This window comes from Pristiophorus japonicus, chromosome 16 (genome assembly GCF_044704955.1).
Source record: "Pristiophorus japonicus isolate sPriJap1 chromosome 16, sPriJap1.hap1, whole genome shotgun sequence".
Lineage (NCBI taxonomy): Eukaryota > Metazoa > Chordata > Chondrichthyes > Pristiophoridae > Pristiophorus > Pristiophorus japonicus.
Genome location: NC_091992.1, coordinates 113199275 through 113218652, shown reverse-complemented (window position 1 = coordinate 113218652; position 19378 = coordinate 113199275). Strand labels below are relative to the sequence as shown.

At 43.8% G+C, this 19378-nt stretch overlaps 1 protein-coding gene across 1 annotated transcript in view; it reads right to left on the bottom strand.

The window, feature by feature from the left end:
* Positions 1 to 1613: 1613 nt before the first annotated feature.
* The window catches only part of fscn2b (fascin actin-bundling protein 2b, retinal), a 57016-nt gene continuing 39251 nt past the window's right edge, over positions 1614 to 19378 (bottom strand). Inside the window, exons 2-5 of the mRNA XM_070857701.1 lie at positions 11119 to 11275; positions 9739 to 9860; positions 7158 to 7325; positions 1614 to 5173 (exon numbers count right to left, since the gene is read on the bottom strand). Of these exons, the coding sequence (XP_070713802.1) occupies positions 4968 to 5173; positions 7158 to 7325; positions 9739 to 9860; positions 11119 to 11275 (653 nt within the window). The 3' untranslated portion in view covers positions 1614 to 4967. The remainder of the gene's footprint in view (positions 5174 to 7157; positions 7326 to 9738; positions 9861 to 11118; positions 11276 to 19378) is intronic.

The window sequence follows — 19378 nt, the reverse complement described above, 5'->3', positions numbered from 1 at the left end:
CAGATTTTTGAATGATAAGGGAGTGAAGAGTTATGGGGAGCGGGCGGAGAAGTGGAGCTGAGCCCAAGATCAGGTCAGCCATGATCATATTGAACGGCGAAGCAGGTTCGCGGGGCCATATGGCCTACTGCTGCTCCTATTTCTTATGTTATCACCTACTCCACACAGGTGTTTGCTCAGTCCTTCTCCACAGCCCCCTTAAACTCTACCTCTTAGCTATTTTCTGTTTAATCTCCTGCCCATGCTCCTCTTTAAGAAGGTACCTCGATCCATTTGTCTTTCTTGCTCCCTGTTACAGTACCTGATTGCTGAACCTTCACACTGTGTGGAGACTTTGGTGAATCCAGCTCTGCTTGGCTATTGGCCTGAAACAGTTCGCCTTGCTGTCAATTTAGATGGGGTCTGTGGTCCTTTTGATTGACTTCTGCTGGTTCCCGAGTTCTTTGGCGTCTCTGATGTTTATTGATGCTTCTGAAACTTCACGGAGCTTCTGGCAGTGAACCACCAATCAACCAACTCAGCACAGACTGGGTAGTGACCCTGGGAACCCGTGGTCTGCATGGCTCAAATACTCTCTGGCTTTTCCAGCACAGCTCCCCTCCAGGTTCTTCTCACTAATGCCAGATTCCCGCTGCAGTAATTCCTCCAGGATAAGTTCTGCATTTATGTCTATTACAGCCAGGGGCGGATTAACTGCGGGGCGGATTAACCATGGGGCGGATGGGCCTGCAGCCCCAGGCCCACCAAAGAACATAGGCCCACCAAATAAATGTAGAAAAAAAATATAAGGCCTCCCAAATAGGTTGAATAGAATAGACAATAAGAGAGGAAAAATAAGATCGAGGAAAATAGATTCACTTGTTTATACCTATATACAGAAGTACCTATATACACTAATGTACCGATATACAGAACAGAATATGTACTAGCCTGTTTTATGTCACATGTTATTGAGAAAAATTTGCATAGATGTATAGGAATCTAGTATTGCAATTTTACTAGAACCAGAATATATACCTACTTGATGCAGAATATATGCTTTCATTGTTGAATATACTGGCCTATGTTTTCATACTCAGAATCAGAATCATATATGTAAAGTAATGAACATGAACAAACATAACTATCGGCCCATTTGGATCAGTTTGCCCCAGGCCCATCAGGCCCTTAATCCGGCCCTGATTACAGTCGTTCTCCAAAAGTATTGACCAGTCTGTGACCCACACTGCTCCACCCTCCAGTGGACCAGGGAGCAAGGCAGTCGGAGTTCATGGCTCAGACCTCATTTCTTTACTATTGCAATGAATGTTTTTATTTACTCCGCTCTTCTCCTGCTCTATTAAACAAGCTGCCGTTTAAAATCAAGCGTAATGTTCCATAAAGATTTACATGGAGAAAGTTGCCAGTAAATACTTTCTCACAAGCTGTGCTTACAAGTGTGCCTCAGATTATGGCTGTTATTTTTTCTGAATTGTAGAACAGTTAACGGAGGATGACACTGTAACATCGGCCGGTTGTGAGCGCTGGAACAGAGGGCTTCTGCAATCTTCCAGATCTTTTGCTGACCTTCATCTGCAGCATACCTTTCAACAAATATTTGGACACCACCTGCTATTTTGAAGTGCACAAACTTACTTTAATAAAGCCGATACCCTAATACAGGATAATTTAAAACTTTCCCTATTCCTATAAAGCAATTCCTGATGAGTTCAAGTGGTTTACCTCTAAAAAGCACCTAAATTTCTACATACATAAATAGCACACACCAGACCAGCAAAATGTTTAGAATATTCCTTCCATGTGTAAACCTGCTGACTATAACCAAAGAGCAACAAAGTCACTTGATCATGTTGCTTCATTGTGTGTACATTAGAAACCATTAGTGGTAGTCATGTATCCTCGATATCATTCAGTACATTAACTCTACAAGTACCACAAAAGAATCAGCTATCACCTAACTAAAATGCGTATAAAGTGAATTTTGGCACTTGCAAGACTAGTAGCAACAATATTGTGAAATGTTCTTCCAATTAACCCACGTGACGTGTGTCGAGAGTGTGAGGTAGATTTTCCGTGTTGGTTATGGATCAGAATGGGAAGTTGTGAGGAAGGTTTCCTCACCGACCAGAGTAGCACATGGCTGACCCTGACGACTGCTGAACCTCATTAGGTACATACAGTGAACTGCCGTCAGGTCATTCACCGGTAACAGGCAGCTTGCAGCTTTGGGACTGGACTATCCAACCCTGAAATAGCTGTTTAAGGAGAGGGTTTTTTTTTTAACAAAACAAACACTTTTGGAAGGTCCTTCCAAACTATTCTGAACTGTTATTATGGAGCAGCGTTAAGAACATAAGAAATAGAAGCAGGAGTAGGTCCTGCGGCCCTTCGTGCCTGCTCCGCCATTCAGTATCATGGCTGATCATTGACTTCAACTCCATTTTCCCGCCCGATCTTCATATCCCGGATTCCCAGGCTTACAGATGCAGCAGTGAAGGTGCTGCTGCTAGAAGCAGAGGATAGGAAAGTTGCCCCTTTTGCCATTGACGGCACCCTAACCCACAGTGGAGCAGTGAACATTGCCTGAGAATATGGATGGAACTTTCCTCTTCAAGATGCCAGTAATCTGATGTATAGTAGATGCACGGCTTTGTTGTGTCTGCATTCACTTGCTGGCTATGGGTCTCCCAAGGAAGATATTAGCCTGCAGACAGTCTTTGTCTCCCAGGAGTCATCCTTGATATTTGCCTTCTTCATGGGCATAGGATTGGTTTAAAATAAAATTGATGTGCTGCTAAGCACTGTTCACTTGAATATTGAAGGGTTGGAGTATTGCATTATGCCTGGGAGTCTAAATGGCTGCATGGGGACCGTTCATTTTGCCTGGACTTTGGGGGGACCGGATGTTGGAAGAATTGCCGTGCCCTCAAATTCTGCCGTTGCATTTTTTCGAGAGGAAAGGGATCAAGGTGCTTGCCTCGGGAAGCAAAGCATCAGTGAGCTCCTTGCTGCTGACAGACTGATTTGCCATTTGTCCCTTTTGGTAGCCTGACAGGATCTGTAAACGGTGTGATCACCTGGGAATGGTCCAGAATGGGGATCACAGCAATAGGTTTATGTCGTAAAAGCATTAAAATGATCCACAGAATCCCTTTTTTTAAACTTCAGTCACCACATTTGTTGCTATTTTATTATAAATGTGGTTTATAATAAAAATTATGTTTTTTATGATTTGATTTTTGTGTTCCAAATTACTCCAAAAACTGAAGAACAACCCCAAAGTAATAATGTAATGTTCCACAGGGTGACAGATAAATACATTGTATCCATTAACTAATAAAACATGACAGGACCTAGATTTCAACAATAGTATGCACTAAATTACATTAAAATTCACCAGGGGAAAGCTGTTACCCAGATAATACAAATCCAAGTTGCAATGTTATCTGTAAGACAAAGTGAATCAAACTAGGTTCAGTGTGTGAACAATCCACATATTCAATTGTAGGTACAAATATACAAAAACCTTTGAGCACATATATTTAAATGTGAAGTCTGTTCAGTATAATCAAAGGTCATGCATCAAGTCTGCTGTGAGTTGTCATAGCACTGACACATCTCCTGTGGCATTGCTCATAGTGATCAGAGGAGGATTTTCTTTTTAACAATGGGAGGGTTTGATAACAAAATGCGACATGGTAAGTGCTGTGGGAAGTGAGCATGAGACATACAAGAAATGTGCACTAGATGCAAGACTTTTAACATATTGCTTTGGTCCATCTCAAGGGCAATAGTTTCTTTTTCTCACTTCCTGCTTGTTTTCTCACATTTTGTTTTCTGCTCTTCTGAAAGTGGAGATCCCTATCGGGAATCAATGGACACTGGCAATCCTCCAGTGCCTGGCTGAAGTGGCCATTTATCATGGGTGAGCATTTTAAAAATTTATTCATTCATGGGATGTGGGCGTTGCCAGCAAGGCCAGCAATTATTGCCCATCCCTAATTGAGAAAGTGGTGGTGAGCCACCATTTCAGAGGGCAGTTAAGCATCAACCACATTGCTGTGGGTCTGGAGTCACATAGAGGCCAGACCGGGAAAGGACGGCAGATTTCCTTCCCGAAAGGACATTAGTGAACCAGATGGGTTTTTAATGACAATCCAGTAATTTCACGGTCACCATTACTGATAGTAGCTTTTTTTATTCCACATGACAGATGTTTGACTGTGAGAACATTACCGCTAAGTCTCAGATCCACACACATGCCGATTTCAGCACGGGTTATGGGGTAATGATCAGGATCGGTAGTGGGAATCTTGGCTGAATTCCTTGTCGCACACAGTACTGCCTCCACAGCCGAGTAACTGTATGTTTATCTGAAAATCATACCTTGAGACTGCTCAGATCCCATTTAGCCCGGACTTATTCTATTTGCCATCATCACTGAATAAAACTGTCATCTCTGTCAGTTACAGGGTATTACCAATTGGATGTTTATAGAACCTGTAATACTCATCACTTGTTCCCACGTTTTGTACTATGCTGGGCAATAACAAATCCATTCAAGGGTCAAATAAAAGTACCTCAAATCCTCTTGATAACTTCAAAACAATTAGCTCGTACCTAACTGGTGTGAGTTTGAAAACATCTTATCCTATATTAAATGATGGAAAATAAAGTCCAAAAGTCATTAAAGATCTTATATCTGTCCTTGAATGAGACAGTGATGTCAAGAATATCAGCCAATCAGTGCCTCATCAAAAGGTCCCAAAGATTATATCATGAGAATTTAAGGGGCTCTATAATTCAGATTACAAATTGAAATTATGGATTCTTATCAAAGGGCATGAATTAACATTTTAATATTAACCTCTGAAGATAGTCCTCTGATTTTGCTCTACATGTCCTTCACGGTGTTGATAGGGAATACAGCTGGAATTCAAATGGTCTCCTGAGGCTGAGTCCATCCTTTAATATTCCCACAGTGTTGAACTGTCCACTTCGTCGGCATCTGCCCTCAGTGTGCCTGCTTGGTTTCCTCGCAGGTACTTTTTGTTCTTTCCTTTGATCGCCAGTCGACCGTGATCTCGTAATTCTAAGTAAAAGTCTTCGGGAATGACACTGTCAGTGCCGATTGTCCCGGTGCTGGATGTGTACCAGAACTTGCCATCAGTGCCTATGAAGAAAGAACATGTGTTCAGGAATATGACGGTGCAGAGCTAGTGTCCACACACCCAAGTTACAAGACATCCACACACAGTCATCCCTCAATATGTGGTCAGGCTTCATGTCTTTGTACATTATACATCATTGTTCTTCATCGTGAATTTGTTCTCGACAAGTTTATTGGTACAGAGATAGTTGTCGTTTAACATTTCCCCAGTTTTATTTCCTTTTCTCCTTCCTTTTTTAACAGCTATGATTCATGCAACTGTTTGTTTCCATGGGTGGCTGCACTTCTCCAGTCTTTCACTAAAGTGCCTATTCTTTGTCTATCAGCCTAGGCAGTAGAATCCTTGGAAGATTTAAAACAAATTATTAACCATTCTCAGGATATGGGCGTTGCTGACAATGCCAGCATTTATTGGCCATGTCTGGCCATGTCGAGAAGGTGGTGGTGGCCCATCTTCCCGATGCATTGCAAGGTCAGTTAGGAGTCAACCACATTGGTGTGGGACTGGAGTGATGGAGAGACCACGTAAGGACTGCAGGTTCCCTCACCGAAAGGCATTAGTAAAGCAGTCAGTTTTTATGACAATCTAACAGTTTCATGGTCATTTGTTACTAATATTGGATATTATTTTTCCGCTCCCATGAGGCTCTCCCGAAATCCCCTCCCTGTCACTTACCTGGAGGCTGATGGGTGGTCCTTGGCTCGCTCAATCTTTCCCTGCTGGCTGCTGCTCTGCACATATCCCTGCCTGTTCTGGGCAGGAAGTGGAGGTTTGAATGAAGCCCGGCAGTTTAAACCACCCTAGTCTCCTGCTGCTGCAGGTGGGCGAAGAATGAACTCGCTCCGAGCTAAAATCTACTTTAGAGCATCCGTTTAATGTCTCATCTGAAACAGCACTTCAGACAGTGCAGCGCTCCTTCAGTGCTGCACTGGAGTGTTGACCTAGATAATGTGCTCAAGCTGGAGCACAATCTCTGATTCAGGGGTGAAAGTGCGACTATATCTCATAGGTTAAATACTTCCTGTCCTAATCCAAGGACGTGCGATTAGTGGCCCTTCCTTCCTGAGTACGTAAGAGGAGACCTATCCTTGGTACTGCCACTTCACAAAAGCAGCTGGCACCAAGCTATGTCCCTCATCGAGGCCAACCTGCAGACAACTTGCGGACACGAGGGTCACTATTGCATTCAAAGTTTAAACCCTGGATCCTTCCAAACGGCCACCAATGTCATGACAAATCAGCCAATTAGCTGTCCAAAGATCTAGCAAGTAAGCGACAGAGGCCTTGTTTACACGGATCTAAACATTCAACACTTTCCTTGTGGAAAGGAGGGAAGACTGGAAAATATTGGAAATGTATTTTTAAGCTTTAAAAATACATACATACCCGGCCACTTACCTTTAAGTGCGACATCCCTGTAAATTTGAAATGTTATAGACAGATACTCTGCAATCACTAGGCTCACTGCTGGTGCAAGACCAAAACGCTGCTGGGAGTTTATGCTAGTTATTTAAATTACCCGATCCCACAAAATGATGCGCATTCGGCTCATTGCACTTTGGGTTAGCTTTGCACTGGCAGCCAGTTACCTCCGGCACAGATTTTGTCAAGATTGTAATATGATGGCTCAAATGTAAAAATGGGAGAGCGCCTTGGGGAGGTCATTTTGAAGCCAATCTCCAAGGATTTGGACTGCACCAAGCCACAAAGTAAAAGGCACTTTAAGATTCTCAGTAGTAGCCTACAGAACGGAATACATAGTGCCACTTAATCTTTGTTTAGATGAGATGCTGTACCCTGAGCTGAGGGATGCTGAAGCCCCTCCTAAGTATACTAGCACGTTGAAGCATCTTACAGCCACTGCTCTTGAAGCCAGACCACAGGGTCAAGAAGCTCCTAGAAAAATGTGATCTCTCTGTACTTTAATACTGAAGTATTTGTAAGCATGGCAATCTGTGCAGGTGTCAATCAGAGTCCAGCTCTCACCTTTAATATGATAGGCTCCATTTTCAAAAGCGAGTTGAAAGACGTCATAAACTGACCGATTGGCATCAAGTGTGCTGGAGCTTTTGTGGTAACAGACAAACCCATGGTCTCCTCGTAGTACCAAGATAGGCCTATTAATGAGCCTCAATGTAAACTCCTCATCTTCACCTAAAGCAACAGGCAAGATAAAATCATCACCTTGATTTAACTCAATTCACAGCTTCAATATGTTGCAATGAAATACAATCAATCACTCTGAGGGGTGGGGGGGGGAAATGATCTTACCTTTGCCTTTACTGAGTTATGCTTTTCATCATAAACCCAATTCAGCGTCCTAGTACGAATGTAAAGGTTGCCAAATCATGCTGTTAACTATTGACAAAGGCATTAACATTGATTGGAATTTCCTCAGTTTAGTATTTTAACAAAGGTGTAAACCTGAAATGGTTTCACGCCTTCATTAAAATAGCAGGCAAGAAATTCATAAGAAATTGCAAACATATTTATACTAATTTCGCACTGCACAATTTCAAGGCAAAGATGTTCAAACACAAGATTTAGAAAGGTGCTTTAACAATCAAAGCCCCCCCGAATGTATTTTCCTAATTCTGTGCCGTCAAACCTCAGATGGAGTTTATATTGTACTCAGTTAATACAAGTGACTTGTATATCAATGTATTGTACATAAATCCCAGTTATACTTCTTGTTCCTTTCCTTTGCTTCTTAATTAACAATTCTCCTAGCGTTAAATGGGATGTGGTAAAGCATAAGTCACTTGCTAAAACATTTAGGTTAATGAGATTCTTGTCTTCATTGCTTTGAAAGACAGAAATTTAAGGTGATGATTTCGAAACTTAATTAACAGTAGCCATTTAGTCACCCACGAAACCATTTTGACTGTTATAGGAATAGCTAATAAATATATGTAAGTTGGATGTGGTCAATGCATTTTGCTCACCAACCAGGAAATTATTTCTTCCAGATTCCAAGATTGTGAACGATATACAGCTCTTCGTTCTTATAATATGGGATGAGTTAGTGAGTTTGAAGTTGTTTTCATTTACTGAAAACAAAGTGTTCTCCAGTGTCTCCATTCCTCATATATTATTATATGGCAAGGAAATAGGAAAATATTGGTAGACAGGATTTTGATTTGGAATCCTCATTGAAGCTTCTTTCTAAATCATGTGCTTTTCACAATTTTTTCCATGAATTTGCAATATTAGTACCAAATGAGTTTGCATATTCAGAAATTTCTTGCCAGTCATTTGAATGAGGAAATTAAAGAAAGAAAGATTTGCATTTACATAGCGCCTTTCACTGCCACCGGACGTCTCAAATCGCTTTACAGCCAATGAAGTACATTTGGAGTGTAGTCACTGTTGTAATGTGGGAAACGCGGCAGCCAACTTGCACACAGCAAACTCCCACAAACAGTAATGTGATAATGACTAGATAATGTTTTTTTGTTATGTTGATTGAGGGATAAATATTGGCCAGGACACAGGGGATAACCCCCCTACTCTTCTTCGAAATAGTGCCATGTCCACCTGAGAGGGCAGATGGGACCTTGGTTTAACATCTCATCCGAAAGACGGCACCTCCATCTGTGCAGCACTCCCTCAATACAGCTTAGATTCATGTGCTCAAGTTCCTGGAGTGGGACTTGAACCCACAACCTTCTGACTTAACTTGTCTCAAGTTACAACCATTGTTGCCATAAAAGAAAATAGCCCAGTCAATGCGTTCGATATAATCCCAGTAGGCGTGGGTGGGAGTTGGAATTGATGGCCCAGAAATCATGGCCTCCCCTGGTCCGTATGGACCTGGGAAGGCATTGCAAAAGACGGTTTTCAGCGCACAATGCGTGTGCACTTAAAACCGGCTTTTCTGATCTAGATCCTCCGCATCTCGGGAGCGAGGACATTTGCAAGGGCAAGATTGCGGTATTTACCCGTATCTTGCCCAGCAAATGTCCTGAAAACTCTTGCGCCTGATAAAAGCAGGCGTGTAGCCTACTTTTACAAGTGTAAGAGTTTTAAAACACACAAAAACATAATAAAATAAAATTTAAAAACACATTTTATTGTTAAAAACCCTCCCCACTACGGTAAGTTTAATTTAAACCATAATTTAAATTTTTTTTTAAATCGGTAAAATATATATTTTTTAATAAGACATAAATAACTTTAATTTAAATTAATGTTAAATATGTGTTATTTTTTTCTATTTTTTATTAATGTTTTGGGTGTTTGGGGGGGTTTCTCAATCATAATAATGGGAACTCCACTATTATGAATGAGAAAATACTTTACCTTGATTGGCTGCCCAGAGCCATGTGACTGCAGCTCCAGCTCTGCGCATGTCCTGACGTGCTGCGACGCGCAGTCAGTGGAGGCCTCAGGACCGGGATCTCGCATGGACGCAGCAGGAACAGGTAGATGCACATCTTTTTTCCCTTTTTTAGTCGCTGACCGGGATTTCTAGGCTGATATTCAGTAGTTACTGAAAATAGCACAATTAAACCCATTCCTATATTTGTACCTTTTTTTAAGATTCTTTCACTCGGGCTTAACTCACCAGCTGAGTCACTCACTGATGCAAGCTGTCCATTTTTCTTTGTACAGATGTATTTGCCATTGTTAGCCTTGAGTGCTATTCGTCGTCCACGCCACTCTATTTCAAACTTGCAGTTGGCATCTCTGGATTGGAAAGAGAAACAATGTTCAAAAAAAGCTGGTCTTGTTCCCAGCAATCATCTCCCACCAGAACCCACCCAGGCAGTTGCCTTGCACCTGGACACTAAAAAAATATACACCATTTCTGTGTATGTTGATGGAATTCATTACCATTAGGTGAAGTACTTCAGCTGTGCAGATCACATGTTTCACTTTGTTATCAATCCAGATTACAACTGTATATAGGATTACACATGTCATAAATGCAACACAATCGAAGTTGAATAACATGATCCTGGTGAGGTAGTGGGAATGGTAATGGTACGATATTGTTGAGCTGGTAGTGACATCTTGTTGATGAGTTAATGGATATCAAATGACAAAATGAAGCGTGTTCATGGCAATAACAAACATACCATAACATTTTTAGGTAACACCTTGGGGGTAATTTTGACTTTGGGTGATAGTGTAAAACGTGCGATATCGGCCTGTTATGCATCTCTCCAGATTTTTATTTCCATTGGCTTACGATTTTCATTTCCATGGGACGTCCTGAGGTCATGAACGGCGCTATATAAATGCAAGTCTTTCTTTTATTGTTTGGTGCATATTCCTCCATGGTGCAAGCTCGCCCACCCTGCTGCTGAAACTTTCATCTGAGTCTTCAACATCTTCAGGATTGATTTCTCCAACTCTCTCCTTGCCAGCCTCCCTGCCTCCGCCCTTCACAAACTCACTGTTATACCAGATTACACAGCCCATGTGCGGAATCCTGCACATTATCAGTCCATTCCTTGCCAAGCTCCACCGACCTGCACTCGAGCAAACCCACTTCAGAATTAAGTTTCTCCAGCCATACAGAGCCCACTTGGACTCTGCTCTACTGACTTCAGATAATTTTTTGTTGCCCTCTTTATCTGCTGTACCTCTGGAGGGGTGGGGGGGGGGGGGCGATCATTTAATCGCTACACTCTTGCCCTCTTGAATTGTCTCCCTCAACCACTTTGCCTCTTGCCCTGCTTTCAAACGCTTCCTGAAAATCAATCTCTTTGACCATATGACAAATCAATTTGAGCTGTTGTAACAGTGCGTCTGTGCAGATAGCTACTGGTTTGGCTTTGAGAGTCAGTATTTGGGATAAGTCAATGGCTGGTATAAATGTCGGGACAGATACTGTCAGCTGGCTTTGTTAGCTAAGTTGGCAATAAACTTGCGACCAGTCTAGCTTTATAATAATTTCCACTACAGAAAGTCTATGCTTTGAATGATTAAGCTAACTTACATTTCAGTAGCTGTTGATTGGATCCCTCCATGAGTAACCAATGTCCAGAAGTTCCCTGTGTGTGTACGCAAGATGCATTTCTTAGTCTCTTTGTCAATTTCCATTTGATATGTTTCCTGATGTGTTTCTTCATCCTGATTGGCTGAAATATTCATACCTGACAAAAAACAATTGGATTAAAATAACAATCTGGTCAGAAATTTACTACAATTTACATGAAACGACATCTCATCTTCCCTTGGGCATCTACTTGCTGTCATCTATTCAGAGTGTTGTGTGATCACAACTAACAAAGGGCATTTAAGGAGAAGGTAGATAAGTACATGAGGGAGAAAGGAATAGAATATGTTGTTAAGGTGAGATGAAATAAAGCAGGAGGAAGCTCGTGTGGAATATAAACACTGGCATTGATCTGTTGGGATGAATGGCCTGTTCCTGTGCTGTGAAATTCTATGTAAAAAATTCAGTAATTGATTCTTTAAACATTTTTATTTGTATTCTTCAAAGTAGACCTCTACCACCAAGAAGGACAAGAGTAGCGACAAATTGAGAACATCATCACCTTCAGATTCTTCTCCAAGGCACACACCATACGGATTTAGAATTCCCTTTTTAACAATATTTTAAAAAATATATTCATTCATGGGATGTGGGCGTTGCTGGTAAAGGCAGCATTTATTGCCCGTCCCTAATCGTCCTTGAGAAGGCACTGGTGAGCCGTCGCCTTGAACTGCTGCAGTCCGTGTGGTGAAGGTACTATCACAGTGCTGACTTTGCTGTGGCAGTTTGGCATAACTGAGTGGCTCCGTAGGCCATTTTAGAGGACAATTAAGAGCCAACCAAATTGCTGTTTGTCTGGAGTTATATATAAGCCAGGCGGGGTAAGGACGGCAGATTTCCTTCCCTAAAGGACGTTGGTGACCCAATTGGGTTTTTCCGACAATCCGGTAGTTTCATGGTCACCATTACTGATACTAGCTTTTTAATTCAAGATTTATTTAATTAACTGAATTTAAATTCACCAAGCTGCCGTGATGGGATTTGAACTTGAGCCGGATTATTAGATGGATCACCATCAGCCCAAGGACCAAATTGGTTCAAAGAGAAGGCCCATCACCACCCTCTAAGTGATGGTGCTAAGTGGGGCTTCTCAATGTCATCCATGCTCCAAGAACAAAATAAATAAAAAACGTAGTCAATAAAAGATGAATACCTGCAATCTGACCATAGGATCATTACATCAGAGTAGGAGGCCATTCGGCCCGTCAAGTCCATGCCGGCTCTCTGCAAGAACACTTCAGCTGGTTTCAATCCCCGGCCCTTTCTCCATAGCCCTGCAATTTCTTTTCTTTCAGGTTCTTATCTAATTCTCTTTTGAAAGACATGATTGAATTTGCCTCCACCAACCTTTCTGGCAGTGCATTCCAGATCATCACTCGCTGCGTAAAAAAGTTTTCCCTCATGTCGCCTTTGGACCTTCTGCCAATCACCTTCAATCTGTGCCCTCTGGTTCTCGACCCTTCCGCCAATGGGAACAGTTTCTCTCTATCTACTCTGTTTTGACCCCTCATGATTTTGAACACCTCGATCAAATCTCCTCTCAGTCTTCTCTGCTCCAAGGAGAACAACCCCAGTTTCTCCAGTCTATCCACGTAACTGAAATCCCTCATCCCTGGAACCATTCTTGTAAATCTTTTCGGCACCCACTCTAAAGCCTTCACATCCTTCCTAAAGTGCAGTGCCCAGAATTGGACACACCACCCCAGACTGACTCCAAGCACTCTGGCCCAGAATTTGCAGTCAGAGGCTTCCTGTGGGCGGATGCCTCCGACCGCAAACATTTCTACAGAAGTACCTGGTGGACCGGGAGGTTCAGATACTTCTGGTCCTGGGCCTCTATGTGTAGGCCAGCGTAGGGGCCCACGTATCCCAGGATCATAAGGGCTTCGTACACAACACTGGGATCACGTGGGCTGGCCCAGCCTATCAAAATGGAGGGATCCCCGTTCATACATATGGTAACTCCGTTTCTATGGAGATGGCCTAAGTACGAATGGGAATACCCCAAAAACACACAAACGCATTAGATAAATAAAAAAACACATTACATATTTAATATTAATTAAAATGCAATTTAATTAAATATTTTATACAAAAATTTATTTTTTTGAAAATGTTTTTTAATATGTTTTAACAGGACTAAAAATAAACTTACCTTAATGGACAGGGTTTTTAATATATAAATGAGTGATAACATTTTATTTTTCAATTTTTTAAAAACTCTTATGCTGGTAAAAGCAGGCCTTACACCTGCTTTTACCAGCGTAAGAATTTGCAGGGCATTCACTGGGCAGTAGTTGGACAAATAGCCCAACTCTCCGCCCGCGGAGGCCCTTTTCCTTCTGATGCGGTGGATTTGTCAAGCGGATTCTTGGGTTTAGGCGCAGCGCTTCACACCTAAACCCAGAACGTGTGCGGCCACTACGGGCACGTGCGCAGTTCGTACGCGCCCATAGGGTCCGCAAATTCAAGCCCCCTGTGATAAGCCGGCCAGAGAGGGAGGGGAGCAGATGTGTTACAGAGGATTCGTGGAAATGATAAAATAGTGTCAATGAGAGATGGAGTCTTCTCAATATATAGAGGTACAAATGTTCACTTTCTAATCAAGTATATGACATAACAGCAGAGAAAAGGCGTGGAGAGTAAGGACATCACACTGTAAACCTCAGAATATTGATCTGGTTAATATAACCCTTTACTCTCTCTGACTTTTCTGCACTCAACCTCACCCTTCGCATGAAGTCCCCACCCATAATCACAGCCACCCTTCACATGGGCCCAGCTCCAAGATCTTGGTTACCGACTTTGTCTCTCTAATCAGTTCTTTGTCTCTCACTGTCTGCCTGTCTCTGTCTACTTCCAACTCCGGTACCCTCACCTTATGCTTTTGGAAAAACTTCTGGCCAGCTCCCGCATTTTCTAACTCCCCTTCTTGTGACCTCCACTTGCCAAGAGACCTCAGTGCCTGTTGATGTGATCAACAGTTACCCCTGTCTTCATCAAACTGTTCATAGTCTACTGCCACAGCTGTTCCCCCAAGGCACTTCCCACCTTTGCAGCCTCAAGTCAGAGTGCTTTTAACTTGAGCAAACCCAACATATATCTGCTCTGGCCATCCAGTGGCAGATTTGGCTTGACCATCTCTTATATCACGCCTCTTTTTCTACAACCAAACCTTCCTACTGTCCCATCATCATCATAGACGGTCCCTCGTATCGAGGGTGACTTGCTTCCACGCCAAAAAAGGATGAGTTCACAGGTGTTTCAATGAAGGACCTGATATTCCAGGTCCCGGCCAGTGCGTGGATTTTTTTTAACGTGCGGTGGCCGTTGCACACCAGCCACCACACGGGCTTGACAGAGATAGGTCTTGGTCCAGTGGCAGGGATTAAGACGACTGGAGACCTGCCCTACTGTTCCATTAGCATCCTGGAGGTCAAAGACAAACTCAAACACCTTTTCTCTGTTGAAACTGTCTCCTCCATCTCCTTTCCCTCAATGCCTTCACCTTCAGCTCCAAGACTAAGCATGAGATACCTATGGACTTTTTCATCTAAAGGACTGAAATTATCCATATAGCTAATTTAACCATTCCTACCCATCCTAACCCATCCTAATGCATCCAGCACATCTCCAGCAAGGCCAGTTCTTCTCACCCCTGCACAGTCACCTCTGATGTATCCTTATAGTTCCATCCTTGGACAATGAGTCATGGGTGAGTCAAAATGTACTCTAATTGAGCATTGGGATGACTGAAGCCATTGTTTTCAGCCCTCACCAAGAACTCCATACTCTTATCACTGATTCTTTCAGCCTCCCCAACTGGTCGATCAGGCAGTACCAGTGAGTGTGTAACCTTATCTCTGTATCTTGCTGGACCAGAGATGAGCTTCAAACCTATATCCTAGCCCTCACCAAGACTGCTTACATTTATCTATCTCCGTAACAATAACGGATGGAAATCCACGGGGAGCATGGCAGTGATTTCCTTTTCACTGTCATGCCAGCAATGCGCATTTGCAAAGTTGACATTGTTATCTTTATTTATTTTGATGCAGAAATATCAACTGACGCCTCAAAGCTTGAATAATGAGAAGATTTTGTTGTACCCTTTGTCACAAAACACTTATCTATTTCTACATGAAGGCTTATGTTTCAGGGTCAAGAGCAGAGCAACTTGCTCCAACAATAGTAGAGTGGAATACACTTTTGATTAGGTTTCAATCAGTGATGTATTGTATCTCCCTCAACTTGTGCAATGTAAATTTGGAAAAGTGTTAATCACAATTCATTTTCTGTTAAAGGTGTCCAGTTATGATTCATTGGGCCGAAAATTGCGTACCAACAGCCGGGAGGCGGGAGTTCCTACAACAGGCGTGGAAGTCCCGCCCCGCAACCTATATTCAACTTACTGCCCCAGAGAGCAAGTGGAGCACAAAATACCTCACTCCACTTGCTCTGTGGGGCACAAGCGGGGCGGAAGGACTCCACAAATGGCGCAGCGTTACGCGGTGGGATACATAGCGTTGTCATGTAGACAGGGCCCACCCCTTCATGAAAGGGGAGAGCCAAGCTGCTGACTCTGTGGGTGGGAGACGAGTCCATCGCTGGACCATGGCAGCAGCCCGGCACACAAGCAGAGTGCCGGATCGCGGCACGGGCCCCGTGACTGAGGAGGAAGAAGGCCTCGATAAGTCGGCCATTTTTTCAGTTCCTCCATCTCCCCTTTAATTTTCGCCCTATGAGCACTCTATAGCCCGGTTTGCACCTCCTAAAGGGGACATCGTCCAGTGCAGCCTCAGGGGGTGCTAATCAATTTTCGCTCCGGGATGAAAACGGATGATGCTGTCACCATCACTGGCGCAGCAGAGTGGGGCGCTACCGGTTACCGCTACCGCTAAACTCCCGCAGAATTTCACGGGCGTCAGTAGCGGTGCCACGCCTGGGCGAAAAGTCGTTACCGCTAATGGGAGATGCAAACGCCCCACATTTTTCCCCCATAGTATTGCACACATCAGTTCAACAGATTACTCTGAGCATTATGTTGGGTCATGATATATGGGAAGAAAACGTCAAATCTGATGGTTTCAGACAATCTGAAAGAGATTATGAATTACCGGCAACCAAGTGAAACTTTCTGCAAAGAAATGAATATTTAAAAAGGAAACACAGAGAGTGGAAATTTGTCTTGGCCAGTCGCACGAAAAGGGTGGCACGCATCGGCCGCACATTACACTCCCCGCCCGATATTCAGCCGCACTGACTGCAACAGACCTGAACATTGGGCGGGGGGTGTAACAGGTGGGCGATGCAATTCCGCTCCTCTACATCAGCATTGGCTCAGTGGATAGCACTCTCGCCTCTGAGTCAGAAGGTTGTGGGTACAAGTCCTACTCCAGAGACATAATCTATACTGACACTTCCATACTGAAGGAGTGCAGCACTGTCGTTTGGATAAACCAAGGTCCTGTCAGGTGGATGTAAAACATCCCATGGGACTATTCGAACAGCAGAGGCAATTTCCTGGTCAACATCACTAAAATAGATTCTCTGCTCATTATCTCATTGCTGTCTGTGGGACCTTGCTGTGTACAAATTGACTGTCACATTTCCCTACATTCCAAATTCAGATGGAGGGTGAGAAAGTTGGATCTCTAACTAGCGTACTAAGCATAAATAAAGGAGACAATGAAGGTATGAGGGCAGAGTTGGGTAAAGCGGACAGGGAAAATAGATTAAAGTGCAGGACGGTTGATGAACAGTGGTGTACATTTAAGGAGATATTTCACAACTCTCAAGAAAAATATATTCCAGTGAAGAGGAAAGGGTGTAAGAGAAAAGATAGCCATCCGTGGCTAACTAAAGAAATAAAGGATGGTATCCAATTAAAAACAAGGGCATACAAAGTGGCCAAATTTAGTGGGAGGACAGAAGACTGGGAAGCTTTTAAAAACCAGCAAAGAACGACTAAAAAAATTATTAAGAAAGGGAAGATTTACTATGAAAGTAAACTAGCACAAAATATAAAAACAGATAGCAAGAGTTTCTATAGGTATATAAAAAGGAAAAGAATGGCAAAAGTAAATGTTGGCCCCTTAGAGGACGAGACCAGGGAATTAGTAATGGGGAACATGGAGGTGGAAGAAACTCTGAACAAATATTTTGTATCACTCTTTACGGTAGAGGACACTAACAATATTCCGACACTGGATTGTCAAGGGGCTATAAGGGGGGAGGAACTTAACACAATCACAATCACTAAGGAGGTGGTACTTGTAAAGTCCTGTCCCCTCAGTACAGATTCACACGAGGCATGTAGTGAAGTCAAGGTCACTCTGGACCTGCACCTTTATTTCACAGTTCTGGAATGCTGCACTTGCCTGAGACCTGTCCTTATATACCTGTCTCTTGCAAGTGCACCCCTGGTGGTAAGGTATGCTGGTGGTTACAGGTCATATCTTATTACAGTCATGTATAGCATGTTAGGATACAGTTATATATAATAATGTAAGATACATGACATCACCCTCCCCCAAGGTCTTATTGTCTTTATAGGTTCAGTCTCTCAGGTGGTCTACGCTCTCGCGTGGAGCGTCTGAGTTGTGGTTCAGTTGTTTGCCTTGGTGTCTGTTTTTCTTTGGGTGTGGATGCTGGTATCTCGCCTGGGCTGTCTGTTTCGATTGGTGTGATTGTTGTTGACTCGCCCGGGCTGTCTGTTGGGATTGCCCTTTCCTCAGGTTGGTCTCTCTGTCTGTCCACCAGGTATGGTGCGAGTTCCACATTGTAATCTGCCTCTGGTTCCGCAGTGTTGTTGGTAAATCTGCTTTTGACTTGGTCTACATGCCTCTGGCAGGTTTTGCCATTGTCCATTTGTACTACCAGTAGCCTGTTTCCTTCCTTGCCCGTTACTGTCCCTGCAAGCCATTTGGGACCCCTGCCATAGTTTAGTACAAACACTTTGTCCCCTATCTCATTCCATCTCCCGCTCGAATTTCTGTCATGGTACTCAGTCAGCTTACGGCACTTTGCCTCAACGATTTTGTGCATGTCTGGTAGGATTAATGAGAGCCTTGTCTTTAAAGTCCTTTTCATCAACAGTTGCGCGGGGGGGGGTCCCAGTCAATGAGTGCGGACGAGATCTGTATGCCAGCAGCAGACGCGACAGGCGACCCTGCAGCGTGGGACCTTGGATTTTAAGCATGCCTTGTTTAATGATTTGCACTGCTCTCTCCGCCTGGCCGTTAGAGGCCAGCTTGAATGGTGCCGTCTTGACGTGATTTATGCCATGGTCAATTATAAAATCTTGGAATTCTGCGCTGGTGAAACACGGACCATTGTCACTGACCAATATGTCAGGGATTCCGTGCGTTGCAAACATGGTTGAGAGGCTCTCCACAGTGGTGGAGGTCGTGCTCGAGTTTAAAATGTGCATTCGATCCACTTTGAAAATGCATCTACAACTACGAGGAACATTTTGCCCATGAATGGGCCCACATAGTCTACGTGCACCCGCGACCACGGTGCTCAGGGGAGCCTCCCTGGGGGCATTGCTGAGTTGGGCACAAATGGTGCACCTTCGGACGCAGAGCTCCAAGTCCGCGTCAATACCAGGCCACCAGATGTGGGATCTGGCTATGGCCTTCATGAGAACGATCCCCGGGTGCTCGCGGTGGAGCTCCCGGACAAATGCCTCTCTGCCTCGCAGAGGCATGACTACTCGGCTGCCCCACGTCAGGCAGTCTGCTTGTAGTGATAGCTCATGCATGCGCCTGTGAAAGGGTTTTAATTCCTCGGGGCAGGCATCGTGAGCCTCTGCCCAGTCACCGGTTAGGACACATCTTTTTACTAAGGATAACGTGGGGTCTCTGGCCGTCCAGGCTCTGATTTGGCGAGCCGTCATGGGCGAACCTGTGGACTCAAAGCCATTGATTGCAATGACTATCTCACAGTCCTGTTCGTCAGACCCTTCCGTGGTCGCCAGGGGTGGCCTGTTGAGCGCGTCGGCACAGTTGTCTGTGCCTGGTCTGTGCCTTATGGTATAGTTGTAGGACGCCAGCATGAGTGCCCACCGTTGAATTCGCGCCAAGGCGTTGGCGTTTATTGCCTTGCTCTCAGGTAGGGGGGACATGAGGGGCTTGTGGTCGGTTTCTAACGTGAACTTGGCCCCGAAAAGGTATTGGTGCATCTTTTTGACACCGTA